Genomic DNA, 26,121 nt, shown 5'->3' on the forward strand with positions numbered 1-26,121 from the left:
GGCCACGGGGGCGGGGTTGGCTGGAGGCTGCTGGCTCTGGCCCCCGCGGGTGAAAGTGTTGAACTGGGCGTAGCTGATGTGGGACAGTCTGGAGGGGGGCCGGGGGTCGTAGCAGGCCTGGGGGCGGCCAGGGGAGGTGAGGGGCCCGGGGGGACCTGGGGCTCCTCCGCTGGCCGTGGCTCCTGAGCCGCCGGCGCTGCTGCTAATGGACGCAGCTCCCCCTGGTGTTCCCGCAGGGGAGCGGTAGTCAGAGTAATGCATGGTGGAGCGGGAGGCAGGGCGGCCTTCATCGTGGGTGGAGGCTCGCACGTTATAGTAGCCGTTAGTGGGGTCCTGAAGAGGGAGGCAGAGACAAAAACTCAGAGTGAGCTATAAGAAAAGATATAATGAGGGTGATTGTGAAAATAATTTTCTATATACACAGATTCTTAAGGTCAAAGGGGCTCTTTAATATTAATGTTATGTTCCTTCCTGATCCCCAAAGAGAAATTCTATTTCTTGTACAAGGTCAGAGGTCAGGGTGAACAGTGCAGCTCGAGCTGGTCTGCATCCAGGTCCAGATTCATTAAGATTGTGCTGTGAAGGCAGTTTGCTCTCTTTTTTGTGACTCAGCTGCTTGAGTCCCTTTTCAGAAATGTCTGCAGATCAAGTTACAGAGAAAACAAGTAATCCACCTTCTGAAATACTGCCAACTTTCAAAAAGATCTTCTATGCGCTGTATATCTACTGTATGAACTTTAAAAAGATGGTGTTATGTTGTGAAAATGTTAACAGGGTGCAATAACAACCTCTAGTACCTCTCCTGACTTTTAAATAAATATTCTTGCACAATGATGACATTTGAGTTTAAATTAAAGAAAAAATGATGTGAAAAAAGCTGCTGTGTCCTAATTTTATACCACACACTAATAAGATATGCTTTGTACCAATTTTCAGTTTTTGGTGTTGGTATTGGTGTATATGTTATTTGATATGAAAAAAATTTTTTTCAGCTATATAATGCAGAAAAAAAGGTTGTGGTATACTGGTGTCAGTGCATAGTTTATCCAGCAGAGTGCGCTGTGATTTACAATCCTGTGGCAAGCAGATCAGAGTAAGAGAGAAGAAGCAGCCCTTTAAATAGTTTTAACAAAGTTATTTGTTAAAGAAAGCAGCCTTCTGAGAACCTTTACACAGTCATATTAGTGCAAAATTCACATTGAAGAGGTCTATTTTCATTCCAGCTCAGAAATATACTATATCAGCTACCATATTGCTAGTCTGTGATCTAATTAAGTATTATTATGTAGTATGGAATGGCACAGTTTTCATTTTTTGACCAGGTTAACAAGAAAAATAAGAAATTCTGATTTGGCCATTTCTAGCTTGAAGCATTCATGTTTAAGCTCATAAGTTTACTCCAGCCGGGTGGTTCCATGCCAACTAGCAGCGTTGATCCCAGACTGTCTGGGTGAAGGCAAGATGCCCTCCCTCCTCACTGCACCCCCCGCTGAACACTCTAATGCTGCTCTACTATTATTTCTGACATTATTCCTCCATCTCATTGTCTCTCACGCACCCGTACTCTTCTCCCCCACCCGACTCTGTTTCGCTTCTTCGGTGCTTCAGGCAGCGGGGAGTAAACAAAAAAAAACAGTCTTGCTGAGGCTGTTGTCGGGGTGATCTAACCACCTCCTGGGGTGGATTCATGTCTGTGTTTCTTCAAAGTGATCCAAGGCAGCACTCCAGCTAGAGGGGTGGTGTGTTTGCCCTCACAAAATATTCATGGGGGGGAGTTTCAGCTGAACAATTTGGCAGCTTTGCGCGTGAAAATACATTCATCACCTAAGCCCAGCCCCGCAGTGTCAAAATGTATAAATGATTCATGCCAGCTGAATGGGCAGGGTGTGCCTAAACTTCCTTTGTCTTTATCAAATCTTTCCAATTTGAGTTGTATTTTTTCTTTTAGACTTTCAGAGAAGCAAGTTGCCTCACAGTTGGACTGAAAGCGAGGGTCAGAGAAGACCAAAGGAGCTCCAGCAATCCAGCAACGGCCAACTACACTGCTTTTGTCTTAAATCTCCTGATCTAATGCAAATCTCCTGCAAACCAGCGCATCACGTAGATGGTGAACTGTTTTTGTTGATTGGTCCAAATGACAGATTGGCTTGAAATCCTAAAAATGAGTTTGTGTGTTGTTGTTTTTTTTTTAACTTACAGCCAACATGTTGACCAGAGGAAAAAAAGCAGCTTATACCAAAAAAGGAACCAACACAAACATAAAATACTGTAGAATGAAGAAAACTAGAGGACAGAAAGAGGTCTGAATGTTCTTGAAGCTTGAGACAGCTGCACTAATAGGGGATTTTGTACCAATGCGTAGGTGGAATTGTTTTAACTGGAATGGAGTCATATTTGCAAGTCAGAAGTAATAAGTCATATTTGCTGGCTAACAACAGTCAGATAAACAGCAGCCCCTTTGGTTATGCTCTTATACACTGTAAGAAGATAATAGTTGCATTAAAGACCTGGCAGTCAAATGAAGAGGCAACAGCTAGTGAAGTCATTTAATGCTACTTTCATCGCCAGTAGGATATTAACAATTCAGCTTTAAAACATGAACTGTGGATGTTTAATTAGGTATTTAATGTGTTTATTAAGCTACAGGCACAAAACAAAATGACATTTGAAGAGAACACATGAGTTAAAGAAGCAAGCTGTTTATAGAGACAACTCTACTGGATACATTTAATATTTAAATCCAAAGAGCTAATAGTTAGAACCGTCTCCAAGCATCCAGTTTAGTATCCGTTTCAGATGGACTGGGGCTTACACCCCATTTGCACCTGGTATTGAAATGTGATCTGTATCCAGATACGTTATCCAGATAAGGAAAAAAACGTGATCATGAGCTAAAATGAATCATATAGAGTAAGAAATAACTGGGTGTGTGATGGTGTGTGTTGCAATCATCTGTGCAGCTGACCTGCTGTTAACAGGGCATATCATGTAACTAGTCATAGAGTAGGTAGTACAAAACACCGGGGCTAACTGACACAATATGTATTATAAAATTGAAGGAATAACCTATTACATTCGCCAAATTTACAACAGGGGACGAATAATTAAGAATTTGTGTATAAAGTTTCCCCTAACTCACCAACTTACAAAACTCTGTGTTTTTTAAGGGAGTCTGGGGCTGATTCTCTCATAGGTTTTCCTCTGGAGGACAGGGATCCAATCTCATAAGGATAACGAGGATGCATTAAAGATAGCAGGTGTAAATGCAAAGGCAAGACTGGATCATTTGTTATCCAAATAACATCCCGATACAGTTAATATTGGGTGCAAATGGGGTGTTAGTTGCTCAAATAGTACTTCAGATGCACATGGGCACCCTCTAGACGGTTAAAGGAAATTTAAAAAAACTTTTCTGATAATAGAATAATTAAAAAATGAATAAAAAATAGAATTTCAACTTTTAGAACGCATCAGACTTGTTACACATCGGAAGTATTACATGTATATAAAACATAAAATTAAATCAAGTTGTACTGAACTTTCACTTAGGAATCAATTCCTATCAATGCACCTGGATTACTATAACATTAGTAAAAACTCAATCAATGAAAAGATCAATCAATGGTCAGGTGGGATTATGTATTAAAGAATGAGGCTTAATCTATAGTATAAAACCCTCAAAAAATTATATTTATGTAGTTCATCTGATTCCTATTTCTGCCTGGCAGAGGATACTCTCAGTGTCATACTGGGTGACATCACTTCCATCAGAGAAGAAAAGCTGTACATCATTGGATGAAAGTCATCACTCAGAGTCACCATGTCAGTAACGATTAGGATATTTGCAGCCCTTTGAGGTATAATTAGAACGAAACCTTGCTCTGAAACTCCACAAGACCTCACTCTGACTTTGGCATCATTTTATTATCAATGTTTTGCTGATTTTGACTTCATATTGACTAGATCTGTGTTTTTCTAACTATTTCTGTACCTGTGATTGTAACTTCTCTCAGCACTTTGTAATTTTTGAGTCTTTCAGTAGGAAAAAGGTGAGTTTCTTTAGATTTTAAAGACAATTTGCTGCCTGGTTTGATACGAACAAGGGTTTTTGTGAGAGCTCACCTTTAGGTCATACTCCTGGCGGGTGTCCAGGGTGTCGCTGCGGAGGTCAGACTTGAGCTCTATGTCATCTTTAAAAGGCTGATTGGAGGGAGAGAAGGACACAGAGGGGAGAAACTAAACCGTCAAACAACAAAACAAAACAAAAACAAAAAGGAGGAGAGAAGGTGCCATAACAAAACAGAAGAGGGAAGGAGGCAACAGAGTATGACAGGAGAGGAGAAAACGGAATTAAAAGTGTTAAAAGGAGCAATTACAGGGGAAAAGCACAGAGTTTGTTTTTAGTCAAAAGGTACAGTGTGGCGTAGGGAGAGGTTGCTGAGTTAATCTGAGGTTTTTTCTACAACTACAGGCTGTGTAAACAGTGTCCGGCCCAAGCACACATATCCCGCTGCTGCTCACCGAGTACATGGCCTTGACCATGCGCGAAGCCGTGGACACGCTGCCGGAGTCCTCCTCCAAGCTGTGGGTCTCCTTGTTTATCGTCTCCACCTTGATGTCGGGCTTACCCAGAGTGACCCCGCGCCGACCTGGAAGCAAAACACGGCAAGGTTGAATACAGCTGGACACGCGCATCTTGGCCGGCGTGTTTTCATGAGCTGGAGGAGCAAGTTCAGGGGAGGGGGGCTACATCCATATGGTGGAGAGAGAAAGCTGTAGGTGTCTTTACTAAAAGTCGGTTTGGTCGAGTGATGAACTACTACGCTAAATGCACATTGGGACTTTATACTGTATGTGTTGAGCACATGGAGAGTATGACTCACTGCCTTTGCGCTGCCGGTAGAAGATGAGAACGAGGACCAGCAGGAAGATGAACAAGAGGATGGTAGAGCCCACTGTCCCACCAGCTATTATCCCCACTGGGACCTCCTCTGAAATGAGGGGGTGAGGGAGAAAAAGAGAGCGTCAGAGAGGGGGTTGGGGGGGATGGATTGAGTTAGGGATGCAAATGTCTGTCTACAGCGACACAATCATGATTTTAATGAAACAAATATACCTTATAAAGCTAAATTATAGAAGAGCTGCCCTATCCAGTTACTGAGAAGCAATCGGAGATGTCTATTTGTCCAAATGAGATTCTGTTGTTGGCTATATATGGATTTGCAGGTCCATTTGAGGTGTAAAATGTAGACTACATTAGATAAATTGTTTCTTTTCTGTGTCCCAAAGTACAAAGCATTGTGTAATGTACTAATAAATGAATATGAATAATGCATTGTTACCTTATAAAGTTAAAATCAACACTGAGAAGAAGGATTCTCAGGTTTGAGAAATTAATTTAAATGATTGTTTTTCACTTCATTATATTAATTTTCTTGACCTCTTATTTCACAGAGTATCTAATGTCAATATCATCATATATTAATACAGAGTTTTTGGACTCCAAAAAAGCCTTCTGACTGTGAAAGAACTAGTGATGCATGATATGTACTTGGGCTGATAAATTATCAGTTAAATTAATATTATCCTCAAAAGACACTAGAATTAAAGATCATTCTTTGAATTTATTAAACACACCAGTCTCCTCCAGTGTGATGATCATGGTGCCGGGGCCAAACGAGTTCCAGGCCGTGCAGTTGTAGGTGGACAGGAAGTCGGACTCCATCACGTTGTTGATGGTGAGGGTGGAGAGGACGCCGCCGCCCTCGGCCGATGGTTTGCTCTGCTCCACCGTATACCGCTCCAGCAGCGTCCCCTTCTCCTTCTCCCATACGTTCTCTTTCCACGCCCACACCTACAGCGTGCACACACACACACACACACACACACATACGAGAGGCAATATTAGATTTTTATCATAATTATTGTGTTGTGATATATATATATATATATATAGCAATATCAACCTTTTTTATTAAACTCTTGACAAGAAAGAAAAAGAATATGCTGAACTCTTCCTTTAAAGACAACAATAATATCAGTGTATTGCACTGTTTTGTGTCCTAAATAAAAAAAATTATAATTAAAGAAAACTATGAAGTTGATACAAATATCAATCAATAAAAGGAGAGTAATGTTACTTTCACGTAAAATGTTCAAATAAAGGTTAAAAAAAAATTATGTGACATTTAGTAGAAAGCTACTCTAACTCGATATATATCTATAACTCAAACACACTGTAGAAAGGCATGACAGAAATAGACTACATAAATTTACACACTCACATGTAAAGACACACACTGCACGACTAGCAACAGTTTGTATGTTTCTGCAGACTAAAGTGGAGGTGGGTGACTGAGCTGGCGAGAATCTTGCACATTCTCCAACTTTAAAGCCACTAAAAGCAACTGTATTATTCAGCATTGAAGTACTGTAGTAAGGCAAGTTAATTATGCATAAGCCCACATGTTCCCATAATCTGCCCACTTATTCCAGAGGAGGATAATCTCCTGGCTGTGTCGTTTACTGGGACAACTGTTCCTCTCCAGTCCTTTATATTTTATAAATCTTTTTCTGTCCCAACCTTCGCCACTTGCATTAGGAGCGCGCACTGCGAGTCAGTATGGATCAGTCACCGAGGAACTGCTACTACTGCGTCTCCGTGATACAGCCGAGTGGAGAAAGCATGCAGGCTGATTTCTGACGCAGGAGCTAAAAGTGGACCGGCTTAGTGTTAGTGTTGGTTTGTTTATGTGATGGGATGAAGGAAAATTCTGGGAGAGTTTAAGGGTGAGTCACCACTCAAAAAGAAAAGGGGACACTGCCTAAAAGCATTTACCGTGCAGGAGAGGAGCTTTTAGGCACAGGAAGGTACAGTAACAGTAAAATCTCTGTCAGACAAAAAGGTACAACCATGTGCTCTTTGTGACCAAAGCTTTTACTTGTTTGGCTTTTCTATATCTTAATAATAGATCTGGGCTAAAATTTTAACATGTCATTGTGGGTTTGGTGACAGAAATGTTTTTTTTCCCCTTTTCTTTTCTTTTGACTTACAATCTTATCTGGAGGAGGTGTACTGGCTATGTAGCATTTCACCTCTCCTCTCTCCCCTCTCACTGCATACTGGACTGGGTCACTGGAGATTATGGGAGGACCTGCATTGGCCAAAAATGAGAGGATATGTGAGTGTGTGTGAAAGAGAGAAATGAAAGAAATGACACTTAAAATACCACAAACATCATATTCAACCCTGGTGTTTTTTTTAAAAGACATTGACCTTACTAGGCCTGTTCAAGAGGGATTGTAACACTTTGGGCATACAACATTTTTGCCAATTACTGACAAGCTGACCTTTTAGAAAGTACAACTTATTCAACTACAAGCAGTGATACATTAAATTGTGTGGATGTTTTCTGACCGTTGACGGTGAGCGTGACCTCAGTCTCTCCTACTCCAATCCGTGGGACGATGGCCTTACATACATACTGGCCGGCATCCGCTTGGCTCACTGACTTCAGATACAGCTGGTTGCTGTTACTCAGAACCTGTGGGGGAGTGAAAAAAAGGACACAAATATAAACAAGGCAAATATGCTAAACAGCAGGAGGGGATAAACAAAATAAAAGCCCACATGTGCATAAGTAGAGGAGTGGCTAATGTACTCTTGTACCTCCACCTGTATACATTATTATTTTAATAAATCATGTTGCGTATTTGCATGTTCTACTCCTCTGACCCTAACTGGCTAACAATGCAAACTTGCACATCTGCTTTTAACCCATCACAAAGGTTTTGCAGTTGCCTAGCAACCACATCCATTGGAAAATTAGCTGTGTGCAAATTATGACTAAATATGTAACCACCTAGAGAGAGAGAAATACCTGAGCAAGACTAATTATACGGTCTTGCATAGTTTGCTGTGGCAGATTTCATGAACAAGAACATACTGTTTGCTCGCCAAACAGCCAGAGGTCAAAGCAAAAAATTTAATTAAAGTTTACTTGCAACTATTAGCCACATCTTTGGCTACACAGTAGATCTCAAAAACAAAACAGGTTAACTTAAGCAGGCTTGTGTCTGAACAACGTGTCATTTCTACACTTCAAGCAAGATATAACATGTTCATTTAAGTGAACTTTAAAGTTGCCAGTAGGTAGATTTTATTACTTCTGGACAGAGCCAGGCTAGTGCTTCCCTTGTTTTCAGACTTTGTGCTAAGTTAAATAGTGAGAGTGGTATCAATCTTCTCATCTGAATTTTATTTTTATTATAAATACTAAATGCAATTGGCTTTTCAAAGCCACAGTTGTTCAAGACCTGAAATATGGCTGCTGGACATCGTATTGTCCTCTGTTTCTATTTAGGAGGACTATATGACTACAGCACAGTCATTGATTTTATTGAATGTAATCCAACATAAAGAAAACCAGGGAAAAGAAAAATACATCCAGGTGTACAGACAGGATAATGCCCTTGAATGAAGGCTGCTTTTGTAAACACTGGAGGAGAAAGCGTGAACTATAAAAGTAGTGTGAACACAAGAACAGAGAAGAAATGAGCAAGTGTGGGCTCTCAGCTTCTTACCATGTTCGAACCCTTTTTGAACCAGGTGAGTGTGAGCGGAGGGTTTCCAGCCCATTTGCAGTTGAGGGTGACATCAGAGTCAACATCTACTGTTTTTGGCTGCGGCTCCACCAACAGAATTGGACCAACTGGAGACATAGAAACAGAGAGAGACGTTCTTTGTTGTGCTTGAGTAATAATACAGTAGGACTAAAGGCGAGAAGCTGCTCAGGGGAAAAAGAAACACAACAATGGTGTGTTTTATCCCTCTGACTCGAGGCTGTAGTGAGTGAAGTGGGCCACAAGCAATTGAACAAGGTGATGTGAGTGTGATGAGTGTTGTGTGACTCACAGTGAACGTCCACCAAGATGCTGACGTTGGTCTTTCCCACAGCATTGAAAACCAGACAGGAGACAGGCTCAGTGAAGAAGGAGTGGTCAGCCTTGGTGGTGAACACACTCTCCCTGGCTCCCTGCAGCACCACGCCCCCCTTAGCCCACCTGGGGTTAAAACGCAGTGTCATATACGGTGAAAGAATACATGCACACACCCTGGAACTATGTGACACAAATGGGAACCATAAATATGAAACTGTCTTGTTTTTCCGATATGCTCTAAATAGATTTATATGCATTCTATTTTTTATGTCAACTTTGAAATATTCAACAAAAATCATACAAGACAAAAAGAAGTACTACATTTCTGTCATACAATCTAACTGCTACTTTAGGAGGTGAAAGTGAGAATGCGCTTGTATATGCATTCAGACCTGTAGCCCATAATAGGAGGGTTGGCGTGAGCCTGGCAGGTGAAGGTGACTCGGTCCCCCTCCAGGACAGAGCGAGGCTCAATGGACAAGGTCACTGTCGGTGGATCTGGAGAAGAGAGAGAGAGGCAAAGAGACTCATGTAACAACACCCTCTAATATATGCAGCAATCTGGAGGACGGTTGTATGCAAAATGGCTTCCATGCATGACTTAATGATATATAAAACATTTAGCTGCTGGCAGGTGTTTAATGTTTCAAAACATGACACCATGTTGCTTTTTATATATTGTATAAAAAGTCTAATTATAGATTGTGATAAAAATGACATGCTTTCAATGGTAATGTAATATATCACATGAGAAAACAATGGTACTTCTTAAGTTAAAATCAGCTTCTCTCTCAATATTAGTGAATTGCTTACGGTGTACGTTGAGGGTGACAGTTGTGCTTTTGCCGGTGGGAACAGCCAGGTTGGTGGCCACACAGCTGTAGTTCCTCCCAGTGTCGCTGTCGACAGGCTGGATTGGCAGGTAGCTACGTGTGGTCACCCTCTTCCTGTCTGGAAGGACCTCCTGATGATGGACAGCAGAGGGACGTTGATGAAACAACACAGATAAAAAAAACAACAATTGTAAAAACACTTCATGGATGTGTGTGTTTTGGTGAATGCGGTCTCTTAGACTCACAGTGTTACTGGCAGCACCTTCCACAGGCAGACCATCTTTAAGCCACTCGATCATAGAAGGCGGCTTAGCCCCTCGAGACACGCAGCTCAGGTTGTAGGACTCCCCCGCATTCAGCAACACCTCCGGACCCCCATCGATCACCGGGTCATCTGGGGGGACTGGAGCGGGAGAGGAGAGTGTTAGAAACACACAACATCTCACATACATTCTATAAAATATGCACCAACACACTAACGTACTGAGGACGGTGAGTTTGGCCCTCCTGGACCTCAGAGCGGCATCAGGGGCCTGGCACTCGTACAGGGAGTCGTCAGATAGATCCGCTGACTGGATCTCAAGGTTGTACTGACCCAACTCCTGCACGCGCAGCACGCGGTACCTGGGCCAGGCTGGGACACACAGACAGACATAGTAAAGTAGGAGTCAAAGTTGGACTGGAGGGGTCCAGTCATATTAAACCATATATACAAATACTCTTCTCGGTCTGATATGTCTTTTCTGTAAACAAAAGTATAATTTACACACTCAGTGTATGTTCAGTGGTGGCTTCAGTTTAAACATCACAAACTAATTACCAAACTATCTGTAATGTCACAAATCATGCTTGTAGGCCACGCCCCTTTAAAATCTGACTTTGAATGAACACTTTCCACTTTCAGCAGATGAATGTGAGAACATACTTCTAGTGTCAAACTTCAACTGTAGGAACAAAGAAAGAAAAACATTGTGTTGAGCGAGGGAGACTCTTAAGATAATCATGATACTTTTCAGGGACAAAATAAGCTAGATTTCTACCTCATGGATGAATTTTTAAAGGTCTGATGTTGGGTGGCTTTTAGTTTAAAGACATACACTATCTGAAAGCAATATAAGCTGGCATGAATGTCAAAAAGAGGGACAAAAATGAGATACATTTCACTTTTTTAACCTTCTGCTTTCTTCTGTTCATGTTGAACATATATTGCTTCTAGCTTCACATTTCTTCACATTTTAGCTAAATTAAAACATCTAAAATGCTGATCACGATATTTTGCTTTTTCCTTTTGTTCTTGTTGTCCTCTGGGCTAAATCTGACTGATTGTCACTATATCTTTAATATTTGACTATTCAAATACAAACTGCTAATTTGTCACGTCTCAGGATCCCCACATACCCATGTGGTCTGTATCAGAATTTGGAAAAATGCAACACTACACAGCTTGTTCCAGTTCATTCATGCTGATAAGAAAACATCAGATCCGGGCCACTCTGTACATAAATAAAAAAAAAAGACTTTTTCTTCATCAAGCTTAATGACACCAGAGAGATGCAAGGCCACATGATGCGATATATGTGCACAAACACCAACGCATGACCAAACATACACATTCACACACTTCTGCCTGATGCACTCACAATTACACACACGCAACACAGCCTCTTCCCCTTCCCCCATCCGCCACACAGCCCAGCTGTGTCACTGCTGTACATTCTCACCATTAGGTGGCACCCATGCTCTCTCTCACCGGCAGGGGGGAAAAGATGAATGCATTATGACAGCAACGTTTTAGAGGACTCAAATCGACTCCAGTCCATGGTGCAGAATTCATGTTTGCTGCCCAGACGTAGATTGCATGTGAAATTCTCTGTGCCGTTTCCATGCGCAGCCACTAAACTCAGCTTTGCTGCTCGCCTAACCTTGTGTGTCCTTGTTTCTGCATGCACGTGTGTGAGTGTGCCTTGTATATACGTGCATTTGCATGTGAAATGTCGAGAGCGTGAAAGCGCATGAAAAGCCCAGAGAACGAGGCGGGGGGAGAAGAGGGACAGAGCCTCATACACAAACGCACACACACACGACACACACACACACACGCAGCACACCAGCACACACACACACACCCACTGAGTGTATGTGTGCATGAAGCGGCCAGTGTTTATTCACATGTTTTTGTTTAAAAGCTTTGGCTTGAAGCACTGGACCATTACAGTAACAATATGATTAAAATAGGGAGGGAGAAAGCGGAGGGGGAGACACAAAGAATGGAGAACGGACAGACGAGGACGGAGAGGAGCAGAGAAAGAAAGGGTTTCGAGAAAAGAGGATGAACTGAGAGTGTGTCGAAGCAAGGTGAAGGTAAGGAGAGAGAAAGAGCGACAAGGTAGATGAGTTAAAGGAAGAATAGGAGAGAGGGCTCAGCACAGCAGGCAGAAGCAGCTGAAAGAAGGAGAACAAGAGAGAGAGAAAGGAACAAGCGAGCTTAGATGAGGAGGTCGCGAAGGAATAGCATGACAGACAGATGACAGGAGAGAAGAGGAGAGGAGAAGAGAGGATAGGTGAGGAGAGGTAAGGAGAGGGGAGGAGAGGAGAGGAGAGGTGAGGAGAGGAAAGGAGAGGGGAGGGCAATTACAAAGGCCAAATAACTGAAAAATGAATCCAAAATCATAGCATACAGTACATGTGAAGGGAGAACAGAAGAAAAAGAAAGGTTTAAACAGAATAGTAAAGCACAAAGTCTGGGGGAAACAACAGCAACATCAACAAAAACAAGGCAACAACATGTCACAAATGATGCAGTCTCCCTCTGGACCAATCAGTTAAAAATATTCCCCACTTGTTTTGACCAGTAATTGCACAGCCCCCTTTGGGCTAATCAGTGCAATTCGAAAATGCTGCAACACAGCAACGACATGCATCATTCCCCCACGTTTTGTCAAAGTTGAACAAGCTGAGTCTTAAATTGTTGTTGTTGACAGGCGGACAAGCAGGAGACCTAATAAATCAAACTGGAAATCATCCGCGACAAAAGATTCTACGAGAAAGACTGGAGCCAACAGTAAGGGCTATATATTTGTTGATGAATAGGCCTGAATCAATGAAAATCAGATATTAGCCAGTCAGTGTCACCCACTGCTCATGTGACAGAGGTGATGATGTGATGCTCCTCAACCAAGTTGAAGGGTGTGAGTAAAATGTGCCTGAGGGAGCTTAGAATTTCCCATCAAACAGCCGATGATATGTAAAGAAGGTACGTAAGTGCACAGTTTGTCACAACGTGGTGTGATGGTGATAGCTGCTGTGGTAGTCTGGCTGTGTTTAGCATGACAGTAGCCTCCTAACATCTCCTGTCCAAAACTGCTCTGCTGGCTCAGTCCAGCTGTAACTCAAACATTCAGCAGCAAAAACATTTCGTCAGCATACATTAGCCATCACATCGACATACACGCAATGTCATACAGGGAGAGCGTGTGTCATTCAAAGTGCTGGGAAAGAGCTGTGCTTTGTTAGCATTTGGGGAAAATTCCACAACTGTAACACATGAAACAGCACAGTTAGTCCAGTCTAAATATATTTTACGAAAGATATTTTTGTCACAGGTCAAATATTGGCCAGTGCAACTGTAAAACCTAGCATGATCACAATGCTGAGGCAAGAGGGAAATGGTCATTGAAAATGTAACTGATTGCCTTATATAGATGGATTGGTTCCAGTTCCAGCTTCCATTTTGACAATTTCACCTCCCTGTCTATTTTAAACTGGGTGTTATTTATTTAACACAATTTTTCAGTAGGTTTGTGCTCATTTATCCATTCACCATTTGGCTAATTCAAATTCTTCGCTCTCTTGCTAACTAGCTTTCACGTACTCTACAGCACATAGGCTAGTGTCAGGGTTTTCTAAGCCGTCAGCTTATCACAGCTGGAAGTTTAACAGTTATTGTGACATTAATTACACAGCTGCTGCTGCCCAAGTACAGCAATGACTCTTATGCTTTCATATTATCTGAGCTAGTCCATAATATATAGTCATACACCCTGGTAACAACGATGCAACGATTAGTTGACAAGTCAAATGACAATCTGCAACTATTTTGATAATTGATTCATCGTTTTCATGCAAAAATGGCAGAAAATGCTATTTACAGGCTCAAAAATATGGAGATGTTCTGCTATTCTCTGTTTTATATGATATGAAATAGAATAACTGACAAAACAAGACATTTAAAGACATCACCTTGGACTAAGAAACAAGGATTTTCTTGGATTTTATAGACCAAATACTGGGCAGATTAATGGATAATGAAAATAATTGTTAGTTGCATCCCTACTGGTATCTGCAGATAGATGGGATACAAGTGCCCCTGGTTGGAATTCACTGGTCTAAGCTATCTGCAGTATTGTTGGCATACATGCTACAACTTGCATGCTTGTGCATTTGTAGATTTTTGTCGGGGGTTAGAGTAAACTTCACATCATTTCCAAGATCTCCTTCAAAGTCAAAATATCAAAGTTCATGCAAAGTTGGTAAGTGTTATGTGTGGCACCTTGGTGGCCTCCACAGAGTTTCAGTTTGAGCTACAGAGCAAAGCACAGCGCTGACCCTCTGCACCGCAAATGTTGCAGATGCCACTGTAAGCATAAAATAGGCTTTAAACATTTAACATGTCTCCACTCTGCACTCTGAGAAGCGGTACAAGAAGTAAAACGAGTAAATGGTGAGCCGTCTTTGCAATTGTGGTATAAAGAGTACCAGAAAGAACTCAAGGCATTCACAAAATCCTCTAACTCTATAGCGTTAAACATGCAGCATGACATTTTGCCTATCAGCAGCTCCAATCAGCTTTGAGAAACCGATCTTAGTCACATGCTGAACAAAGTGAAGGAGGCCTGAGGAGGCTGTATGATGTCTCACCCCGGAGGTCCTCTCCGATGCCCAGAGCCAGGCCATCTTTGGTCCACTGAACAATGCCTGAGTAGTTGAAGACAACGCAGGACAGGATCACCCTCTGGCCCCGCACCACCGACTGGTCTGCCGGCTCCTGAGAGAACCTCGCTGTCCACGCTGGAGAGACAGATAGAGAATGGGAATTGGGAGAAAAAGAGGGATAAGTTAGGGACTTTCTCACTGTGTACATACTACAGGCAAGCTACTGTAAAATCACCCCGATCACAGATATGACATATTATTGTATCTGTGGTTTTATGGTTAATTGATTGAAAACTGCATTCCTCCAGCAGAAATGGAATACCACGATTGCCATATTTGATCACTCACTGGCTTGCGGCCATTGAGTGAGCGCCGGCGCGGAGTAAAGAGCTGCATGGAAAGACGGAGGTGTCAATGAAGAGGAAATCAGAACAGAGTTAGAGAAGAAGAAAGAGAGAGAAAGAAGACAAAGCGGTGGTTAACGCTGACTCAGGAGAGAAGAACTAGGAGATCAAACAGGCAACTTCAGCCATAGGGTCTCTCACACCGCGTTTCTTCTCGCTCCTGACTTTCATTTCTCCACAACTCTGCGGCCCTCCCTCTCGTCTCACTCTCTGTTTCCCCTTTCTTCATTCCTCCCTATGAGTCATCTCCCAGGCTTCCACTCCCCAACCAAAACTACAGTGGCTGTCATTGTCTTCTAGACTCTCTCTCTACAGTCTTCAGTCCACTATCACAGTAGATAGACCAGCGCCGCGCTGGCCCACCAACCAACTGTCTAATATGAGGGGAAAACTAGAAAAAGGCCTCTGCTATTGTTCCACGCTGTATGATGACAAGTTGTAATTAGCTGTCCCTTGAAGACATGACACCCGCACAATAGAGGAGAGGCAATCACCGTGGAGGATTTGCATCTCGCTTGAAATATTCATTCCTCCCGTTCTATCTCTCGCTTTCATTTTTCTCCCCACTCCCACTTATTTTGAAGAATCTCGTACAGTAGATCATTAACCCAATGCTGCATTGTACACCCCCTTCACCCTCCTCCCCCTCCCCCTCCACCTCTGCCATTACCTCTCTCCTTCTATTCTCTCTCTATAATGTTGTATGTCCTTTACCCAAATTGCTTTGCCCCACTCTCTGCTTTTCCCTCTATATTTATGCATACCCACTCGCCTCCTTCGCTTTGTACATCTATAATGCTGTGTATGAATGTCCTTTTGCTTGCACTGATTTTCCTCTACCTCTCCTCCTCTACAGTATGTATGCGAATCCTTCTTTCTATATACATATATAATGCTGTATATGTCCTTTTACCCATAATGCTTTCTATTTTTGTGTTCCTCCTCCTCGCTGGTTGGAAGGGGGTTAGAGGCGGACTGTCACAACTCATTTATCACATTAAATATCAGCCCTCCAGCACTTTCTCCCTCTCTTTCTCATTCCCCCGTTCACCCATCTCTCTCTTCTCTCACTTTTTTCCCTCACTCCCTTTTCTTCACCTCCTACCATTTACATCTCTCCTTCTCACTTGTCCTCTCCACTTTTTTATCACTTCCCCCCCTTCTCTCATTCCCTCACACTTCTCCCTCTGAGCCCTCCAGCGCTTTTCTGAAGGTTCCCATCTCTCACTTTTTTGAACAACTGCCATATGCCTCTGCACCCCACCTCCCGCCTCCCTATCATGACCCTCGGTCCCTATCTCTCACGTTTCCCCTCCCTTTCATACACAGACATGCACTCTCCCCCGATCATGTCAGATTTGGTGTGATTTGCAGAGGTACAATATGCCCGATAATACAAAAGAACCCAGTCATGCAAAAAGATTTCCTTACCAATCACAACAATGGTTTCTGACAGTGTAGCACATTAATATTCTGAAGATAAAGGAGATATGCAAGGATACATGATACACAGGAATCAGATGCAGATGGAGCTTTGCAGAATGCATACCTAGAATAATTTAGCACTGAACTGAAAAAATAATAGCAGTCCCTAATTTGCTCCCTGAGGAACACCCAAATTAACTAGATTGATGAATTAAGATAAACAAAGAAAACAACGTAGCCACGATGACTGGCTATGAGAAGCTGGAAAGTAAAATCATGTCATATACGTCACAAAGCCTTTAACATTATGAAAAGGCACCACGAGAAGTTGTGAGTTTTTACCAGCCAGCAACCACTGTAGGGCAACGTCAAAGTCAGTGCAGAAGTACCATAGTTACTTTCTTTGAACGGCTACTACATGCTGGCTTTAAGAACACTATGACTGTGAGTATATTTCTTACATAAGGAAGACGTTAAGGCTTAAAGGCCCTGAAAACGTATTTTTTCAATCATCCTCTCACTTTGAGTGATGGGGTCCTACATGAACACACAATGCGCTGCCAAAGTTAGAACAATTTTTGGTTATTTTTTCTCTGTGCTCTTCTAAGTGGGCCATGTGCAGTTGGGAAAAGCTGATGTCACATACTTCAGCGTGCCAATCAGGATTTGGCAATATCAGATGAACCAGATTAAGTTTTTTTTGTTCACTTTTTGATAAATAATACTTAATAATATATTATATAATAATAGAATTTATATAATACAGTCAAAATGGGTTTTCTTCTTGTTTGACACAAGAAGGATGTTTTCAAATTCATCTGCTGTGGAAAGTTTCTCTGTGCTCATTGAAAATCAGATTTTAAGGAGCAGGGCATACGAGCATGATTTATGACATCACAAATAGTTTGGAAGTCAACTTCTACAATTGTGATATAGAAACTTTGAAGCCACCAGTACCCATACACTGAGAATGGACTTTACAGTGAAGTAGGAGACATCTTGTGTCCAGATTTAGAAATAAACAACATTTGCATATTCATAGGTTCTGGAATGTTTAATGAGGTAGAAGGAGTAGATGCATTTTTGAGGATTTTAATGTGGAAATTACACTGTTTTTGTGGAAAAAACATATCAGACACATTATTTTTCCAAGCAGACCATTTGTATTATATCTTAATAGATGACTGGAAGGGATCTTTCAGGAAGATTTTTTCTGAACTTGAAATTTCATTGTTGCTCATTTTAGTCATGAATAACGTTATTGAGAAACACTTTTCAAACCAAGCGTTCAGGGGCTCTCAAGAGGGCTGTGTCGAATTCTGTCAGGGCTCAGCTATTCTTGATGCTGCTCGCTTGCCCCTGTTCAGTGGGTCCAAACTTATATTTTCTGGGTTCAGGCAAAGTCAGCAGACAGAGCCCAAGGTGATCTCTTATATTGTCTTATTTTTTATAACCAACAATCCAAAAACCCCGATATATTTAATTTAACTTAATCAAAATAGTTGGCAATTACTTTTATGTCAACTAAACAATCTAAACAACTAATCATTTCATAATTTGTATTCTTTTAAGACTTAAGCCTTTTTTTGGCCACTTGAAATGGGGAACCCATCAGCAAACAGCTGCATATTTACACATTCAGCAAATACGGACTGATATTACCATTAATTTGAAGTTTTTTTTCCGGCCACCTACCCTGTAACTAATACTTACTCTCCTTTTACCGTAGCTCTGTTTTTGGTCACTAACTCCTGAGATAAATATCTGCCTGTTTAGCTGTAAAATAATTTACTAGGCTCACCAGCTAGTTGCCTTTCTGCCATTTAGTGTTGGGCAAGTAGTGTACAGTGGGTTTATCTTAGCTTTATAACCAAAAACAGCCATCTGCTGCCACTGAAAATCAACGCGGATGAAAGCAGTGGAGTGAACGGAAACATTAGAGTCGCAGGCAACTAAATAATTAACTAATTATTATGTGCGACCCCTCTCACGTAAAAGTAGTCATGTCATCCATTGTAAAAAAAAAAATATTGATTATAGCTATATCTTTTAGATGTGTATAATGCTCCACTTTTTCCAGACTGAAGGAACGGTATGTAGACGTGTTCTGAACGTATAATCAGCAAGATATTTTGGAAAAACTGACATTACAAACAAAAAACAAAATACAATTCTAGACAGTACAGAATTTTGCTTTAATTTCGTGTATTTGATGAAGTTTGCATCCGTCCAGTGTTAATTACTGGAACATACAGTGTGGATTTATGCCATCTTAAAGAGCATGAAAAGCCTTTTCTTAGATAAACATGGGTGTAAAGAGAGTTTAGCTGGGTTTAAAGTACCCCGCAACCTTGACAGCAGCCTCAGGGCAAGCAAATCCTTTCCTCCAACACCTCCAATATGCTAGCTGGAGGTATTCCCTCAACTGCCTCAGTAAACCACAAACATAATCCAAACGGAACACTCCTGAGTGGAGGCTGCAGAGCAAACACCCATGCAAAGGCTGAGGACTGAAAACACTGACTCATTTAAACATGTGCTCATCGCCTTCTGATTTCCATATTACCCAGTTAACACTTGTCAACATGAGTGTATGCGCTTGTGTGTCTGTGTGTGCGTGTTTTAAGAAGGAAATCGACACACACAGAGCAGTCAGAGGAAAGGCAAGACAGGAGAGTGTATGCATGGGAGCTTGTATTCTTTCATTATGTGGGTTATGCTGCAGTGACAAATTTAGAGTGTGTCCTGATTTCCTTGAGTCACTGATCCCCAAGATACCACCGGGAGACTCCGAGCACCCTGTCCACACAAAGACCACGGTCACAAAGAGCTGTGACCATGACCACATGTACATGAACACATGCACACAAACAAAAACAGACTGCGCAGATGACCTAACCTTCACCACATGGGCTAACCATTTCCTCTCAACACGCATACAAACACAACCACTCTAAACCCCAAACATATAATCGACACGTAGAGGCGGTTTCCCAAACATGGATTACACCACGACTCGGACTAAACCATCAAGCCAGAGGAGCGTCTCCAGCTCCGTTGGGAACGAGTCTCAGTTTAGTCTAGGATTAAGTACAGCCCTAGTCAAAGTTTGGAAAGGGATTAGGATTAATCTGGAGCCTAGGACAACAGCCCCTGCAGACACTGTGACACCAACCTCGGTTTGTCAAAGCAGACACAAAGCCAAAGGCGAGCACGCACAGCTTCTCCGGGTGACTCACCGAAAGCATGGACACACGCCGCCATAGTGTGAACCACCACAGCAATTTAGCCTGAGAGCACCTCTCGCACCATGCGATGGTGTTTTAATAGCAAGGTAATGAACCGTCAATTTGTTGCTGAAAATTACTGAAAGGGTATATGCATGCAAAGATGTTTGGAGCTATTTTTAGCGTGCTGCTCATATGCCCTGCATTTCTTAATTTGCCACACACCCTGCTGTTAGGTGGTGAATGTCAAAGCTTCCTTTACAGCCTTCAAATACAGGCAAGCCTCGCCTCTCTGTACGGGACAAGAGACAAGGTTGGAAGTGATGTCATGCAGCAAAGAGTTCTGGGAAAGGTTCACTGGTGGCATTCAGTCTCATTGAATCAGATGCTATTAAATAAAACGGCATTTGTATGGATTGTTATGCATCGATCTAATTATCTTTGTGTCTGGCCCTCTCCCCGTACCCCTCTGTACCCCTCCAACAAAGTCCCCCTGCCTCCCTCTCCCTCGTTCCTCTCCAGCCAATCCCGTGCTTTGACTGGATCACAGTCTTGCGTCACCATAGCAACAGCTGACGTGTAAAGTAACTGCCCAAAAAAAAAGTTTTCTGTACGAGCGTGTCTGTGAGCGCACACGCGTATGTGCATCTGTGTGTCTGATGAAACCCTCCCTTATGCTCTGTACACCCATTTTTAGGAAAAAACATTTTTCAATGACCTCATCCTCCCTCCACCTATCCAATTAATAGTCAGGCGGCCAAACTGGTCTCTAATTATTTCTCCCCCCCCTCCCCTTCACTGTTAGTCAATCCGCTCCAAATTGATTTTGTTATCAGTCTAATTCCATATCGCCGCTGCGTGTGGCCGATGTGTTGGTGTTATGGAGGGGCTGCCTGAAAATGAGATGCAGAAATGGGAGAACAAAGAGACGGCGAGGCCCACAGACACAGCGCTGTGAAGTGTGATGGAGGGGGATGACATCATTGTTTTCAGGACAAAGTTGCAGCCATAGGAGTCATGCGGCACTGACTCGCCCTCCCTGTTTTCTCTATATGACTGTACATACAGCTAGAAGTCAGTCCATCAGTCAGTCTGTGCACTGACTGGTCCGTCTGTGTCGGTGTGTGCATGAGACCCTCTGGAGTTCCCTTTGAATTCAGAAAACATATTCAAAACACGGATGTTTGTTTTAGTTTTAATGTAGTACAGCACTTTGCATTGTAAATGTATACATGCACTATGTATGCATGTAGCCTACATACATATTATGAATGTATTCACAGTGTGTGTATCCACTATATAATGTATGTAATATATGTAGACCTGTTAGAAACCATTATTCTCATTGCTGTACGGCTGCAACTAATGATTATTTTCATTTTCAATTAAGCTCCCAATCATTATCTTGATTAATCAATTAGTTGTTTGGTCCATAAATTGCTAGACAATTGTGAAAAATGTTGATCACTGTTTCCCAAAGCCCAAGGTGATGTCCTCGAATGTTTTGTTTTGTCCACAACCCAAATATATTCACTTTATTGACTAAAGAAACCAGAAGATATTCACATTTGAGAAGCTGAATTTAGACATTTTTTCTTAAAAATGACTCAAAATGATGAAACTATCAAAATAGATTTATAGTAGACAAATAATAGATGAATCATTGCAGATCTAAATTGCTGATTAACGTCCTGTCTAGGAAATAATAGAAAAAGCCCCATTGCAATATTCTTGAGCCTATGGTGACGTCTTCAAATTGCTTGTTTTGTCCAACCAACAGTCAAAGATATTCAGTCTACAATGGATGGAACTTTCTGAATTTTTGCTTGACAAAGGATGTATTTATAATAACTGTTGTCAATTCATATTCTGTCAGCCTGCTAATCAATACATCCACCAATCATTTCAGCTCCAAACCGTATCCATGTCGCTCATGAGCGCGTGCAGTTTGCCCCTCTAGTTATCTGGCTGTGGGAACTCTACCACCTGTGCCTGCCTTCTCTCAACAACATGGCCGCCTGGCAGGATGGCCATAATAACCTGTAACCATGGTGACGGCGCTATAGGAACAAGCGACATAGACGTAGATTGAGCGGGGAGTGAAAGGAGGCGACCCACTGGGCCTGCTGACACCGTGTCACTCAAACACAAAGGTGACTCCTGGAGGTGGGGACGGAGCAGAGGGAAGATCAGGGCAGAGGGGAGAAGGAGCCAGAAAGAGAAAGACACAGAGACTCCTTCCTTTGTTTGCCGCATTGTCTGCCTGCTCGCTCCCTTCCTCTGTCATCTTACCTTGCCGTCCTCCCCCTTACTAGCAGTCAGCGACCTCTCTCTTTCTTCATCTCTTTTGTGGCCTTGCCCCCTTCTCATTCCCTATTCACTTCCTTTTGTCTGGCAGGCATCTACTTAGAAATGTTCACTCCTCCTTCTTCCCACCGCCTACCACCTTATTCCCTTCTTGGGCTACCTTTCCACCTCCGAGCATATCTGCTTCTCTTTCCCTCCATCAGTCCTCCCTCTCATTCCTTCTCTCCGTTACTATCAAAATGGTTGCTGTGGAAACACGTTTATTTGGAAATGGCGGGAGGAAGATTATTGCTGCGCTTTTGTCTTGTCGATTTTGATACTACGGTGTGAATGAGAGTGCATATGCTCCTGTAACGGTGTGCACTCATTGTCTATGAATGGGGGTGGCTGGTTGGTTCTGGTGCCAAGAAAAGTCGGTGTGTGTGTGTGTGTGTGCTACCCTCCCATTCTCTGGGGCTCCTCTTATACATGTATTTCACATCTGAAGAGCTTTATTTGTACCAAACCTCTGTTACAGACATTGTTACCATGGCTACAGCCAGCGAGGACCACTGACACAATGACAGACACAGTGGCCATGGCAACCCCAGGATCAGTGGTGGGTAATATGATAATTCATGGATGAGGCATCTGACACATTACGGGCACATGAATATGCTCAAGCGCTGGAAAGCCGGCCCGTCGCTGGTAATCCACGAGCCTTTGTGCAGCCAACATGCCGAGCGGCTGACAAAGAATACTCTGCTGTAACCAAGGGTGACCAGAACTAACAATAGCCGTCCTCTGGATAAGCTTGAACAAGGGGATACATACATATCAAGCTGCCACCCCGCAGTAGTGTGCTGTGTAGTTTGTGACGCAGGGGTCGCCACAGAATTCAACGGGCACAATCGATATCATAATGAATTGATAATTGGCGGCAGTGGTTCCCCATTGATTTTGGGCAGCGACCCATTCTTAAAGCCGCTCTGCCTCCAAAAGCCACGTGACCTAGCAAGCAAACATCAGCGCCATCAGCTGTGACAGCTTTCAGATGGTCAGCCGATCCACCTCACGTTACAGTACGGCATGGTAATGGAATCCAGCAGGACTATTTTACAAGCAGCATCCCATCGATAAATCACCTCCTCCAAGGTCTGCTTTAATTCAATCCCATGCAATCTAATTTTATTGGTATGTACTGTAGCTTCTTGCAATGTCATCTGTCACAAACCATCCAATAAAAGCCCGGGGCCTTGACCTCCTACAGTGAAGCAATATTCATACAGAGCCCCTCGCCAATATCCCCACCAGTGCCTACTGTAGCTTTGAGGAGGAGGCTTCTTTGTTGATAGCAAACACGCTGAAGGACTAGAAAGCAAAGAGAGTGGGGTGATAATAAATCTGGGCTGAGCACTGTAGACTTTTAAATTTAAAAGCCTTTGGATAGCACCAGAAAAATACAGCACAGCTTGTCTAATGAATGAGCAGCATTCTCTAATGGGACAAATACAGACCAAAATCTTTTCAGAAAAGCAACAATTTATACTTTTTCAACTTAAAATACAGCATCACCAAATACTCCGTGGTTCTCAACGTTTTTGGTGTCAAGGACCCACAAATTGATACAGGCTGTGGACACATATTTGATAAGATGTAGTCCCAGGGATCTCTGTATGATAAGATTTAGTTATTCCATAACTATTTGTACTGTAGATTGGCAGATTAACAGAGAAGAGTGTGAAACCTATGAACAGATATACATTCTCTCACTGGGCTAACTTCTAGCCAACGAAAAATAACAGGGGAACCCCTGGAGTACCCTCAAGGACCCATAGGGGTCCCTGGATGCCAGGTTGAGAACCACTGCTTTATATGACCAAAAGTATGTCCTTGATGTGGTGCTATTGTTTATAGTTTGAGCAAGGTCCCTCAGTTCCCACTGAGGGAAATGTTAATACAGCACACAATGATATTTAAGACAATAACGTGTTTTCATCTTTGTGGTGACACTGTGTTGTACACAAAGCCAGGTCCATAAAAGAAACGGTTTTCCCAGTCTGGTTTGGAAGAACTTGACTAGCCCACACAGAGCCCTGACCTGAAGCCCATCTCACAGCTTTGCCGAGTCCTATCAACCAACACGAGTGCTGGGGGAGCAGATCCCTGCAGCCAGGTTCCAAAATCTTGTGGAAAGCCTGAAACCAGAAGTGTGGAGCTTGTTGTAGCAGCTTACTAATGCCCATGGTCCACAAACTTTTGGCCACAGTGTGTCTTGGATCGAGTTGATATGACTTGATGACATGTAAAGTTGGTGATCTGGAACTTGGTAAACATGGGTAAAGTGAGTTAAGGTTAAGCTTTATCCTCCAGGCTATAGAATTAGCAGCGGCAGTCCGACAAAATAATGCATCTGCACAAAATGCTTTTAATGACGGGACTTCAAAGCCACTGATGATCATTGCTACTAAGAGATGGCTCACTCATTATTTGCAGTCGGCAGCAATTTAGCCTGCAGGCTGTTATATTACATGACGAGGGGACGGCGAGCGCTGCGGTGCTGTGGTAACCGATTTAGTTGGACGGCTGACCCTAATGTTGTTATCGTAAAGGGAAGATGGATGGAGCAAAACCTCTCCCTCTCTCTCCCTCTCTCACCCTCTCTCACTCTCTCTCTCCCTCTCCCGGGCCTGTCCCTGTAGAGGAGCATAAAGTGGCGAGAGCGGAGAAATGAAGTGACATCATCAGCGTCAGCACATTCCTGCGTAGGGAGGGGGAAGGGCAAAAGAGGGAGGGAAGGAGGAGAATGTCCCAAAAACTTTTGAGGTTACGACCGACATCCCCTTCCCCCATACCCACACACACCACACACACACACACAAACACACACACAAATGCATCCATTCTCCCTCTCTCTCTGTGTGTGCGCTTGTTTTCCAGTGGGCGTTACTGTGTGTGGTGTGTGTGTGTGTGTGTGTGTACAGTACACGGGCTCCTCTTCCTATCATTGTGCCCTTTTTAATCATGTGTTCCTCTCCTGTCCTCCCACCCACCCCACACCACACACCCACCACACACAACACCATACAACACACTCTACCACCTCCTCCCTCCCCTTTCTCATTTCTCCCTCCACCGACCAGAGATGCAAGAACCACATCTGGAACTTATTAGAAGAGAGAGAGGGAGAGAGAGAGAGGGGAGAGAGAAAGGGTAGATGAAAGAAAAGGGAGAAGTAAATGGTGGGTGGGGGGTTGTCGAGAGGTAGAAGAAAAAAGGAGTCAGATTGAAAAAAAAAAGTCCAGGAGGCAGGAGGGAAAAGAATGAACTTTGGTACAAGCAGAAAAAAATGGCTGCATGCTGTGAGAGAAAAGCCAAAGAAGCAAAGAAGAAAGTTAACAGCAACACCGATTAATGCCAATTAACCTCAGCGGGGACGGGGCAGGGGAAGAGCTCGACGGCACCCTAGATGTGGTTCAATCACTCCCGATTTTCAATGCGCAATGTAGCCTCTTAGAACCATTCCTCGACCAATTCTTGTCTGAATGAGCAGCTTCACTTCCCCACGAGGGAGCAGTCAAGCCTGAGTAATGGTCCCTGTTCTCTCGCTGCCTCCCCGCACTCTTTCTTTAGAGAAATTTTTTATTAGTTCATTTTTCAGCATTTTTATTCTTCAAGGATTACCAGTTCTTTACCTCCTGGTTCTCGATCCCTCTCTACCTTCCTCTCCCGGTCTATTTTCTCGTAGAATGGAGATGGGAATTAAATATTGATTCATTATAAATACTGTGACAATTCGTGACTGATATAATGTTTAGGGACAAGGAACATGTATAAGAAGAATAATTTTCCAAATGATGATATAATCCAGGCGCTCACACCTCTCATTCTGTCAGGCTAACGTACAGATTGCTGCTCCCTACCCCACCCACCTCCCCCAGTCCACCTCTTAAAATACAAAGCACAAAGAGAAAAAAAAAGAATACTAATTCACTATTTGTAGGCTTCACCCATCCATGTCCTTCTGCGATCAACGATAACCCCTCTTGTCCCTCTCTTTCCTTCCCATCCATT

At 42.8% G+C, this 26,121-nt stretch overlaps 1 protein-coding gene across 1 annotated transcript in view; it reads right to left on the bottom strand.

Annotated features, from left to right (window-relative positions):
* The window catches only part of kirrel1a (kirre like nephrin family adhesion molecule 1a), a gene marked incomplete at its 3' end in the record, with an annotated part of 30,675 nt that continues 4,554 nt past the window's right edge, over positions 1-26,121 (bottom strand). The window contains 14 exon segments of the mRNA XM_035675570.1: positions 1-333; positions 4,123-4,200; positions 4,522-4,649; positions 4,884-4,991; positions 5,638-5,854; positions 7,054-7,154; positions 7,418-7,544; positions 8,584-8,711; positions 8,915-9,063; positions 9,333-9,438; positions 9,754-9,904; positions 10,019-10,176; positions 10,258-10,407; positions 14,691-14,840. Of these exon segments, the coding sequence (XP_035531463.1) occupies positions 1-333; positions 4,123-4,200; positions 4,522-4,649; positions 4,884-4,991; positions 5,638-5,854; positions 7,054-7,154; positions 7,418-7,544; positions 8,584-8,711; positions 8,915-9,063; positions 9,333-9,438; positions 9,754-9,904; positions 10,019-10,176; positions 10,258-10,407; positions 14,691-14,840 (2,084 nt within the window).

Source organism: Morone saxatilis, unplaced genomic scaffold, assembly GCF_004916995.1.
Source record: "Morone saxatilis isolate NCDOM2014 unplaced genomic scaffold, NCSU_SB_2.0 Contig4, whole genome shotgun sequence".
NCBI lineage: Eukaryota > Metazoa > Chordata > Actinopteri > Moronidae > Morone > Morone saxatilis.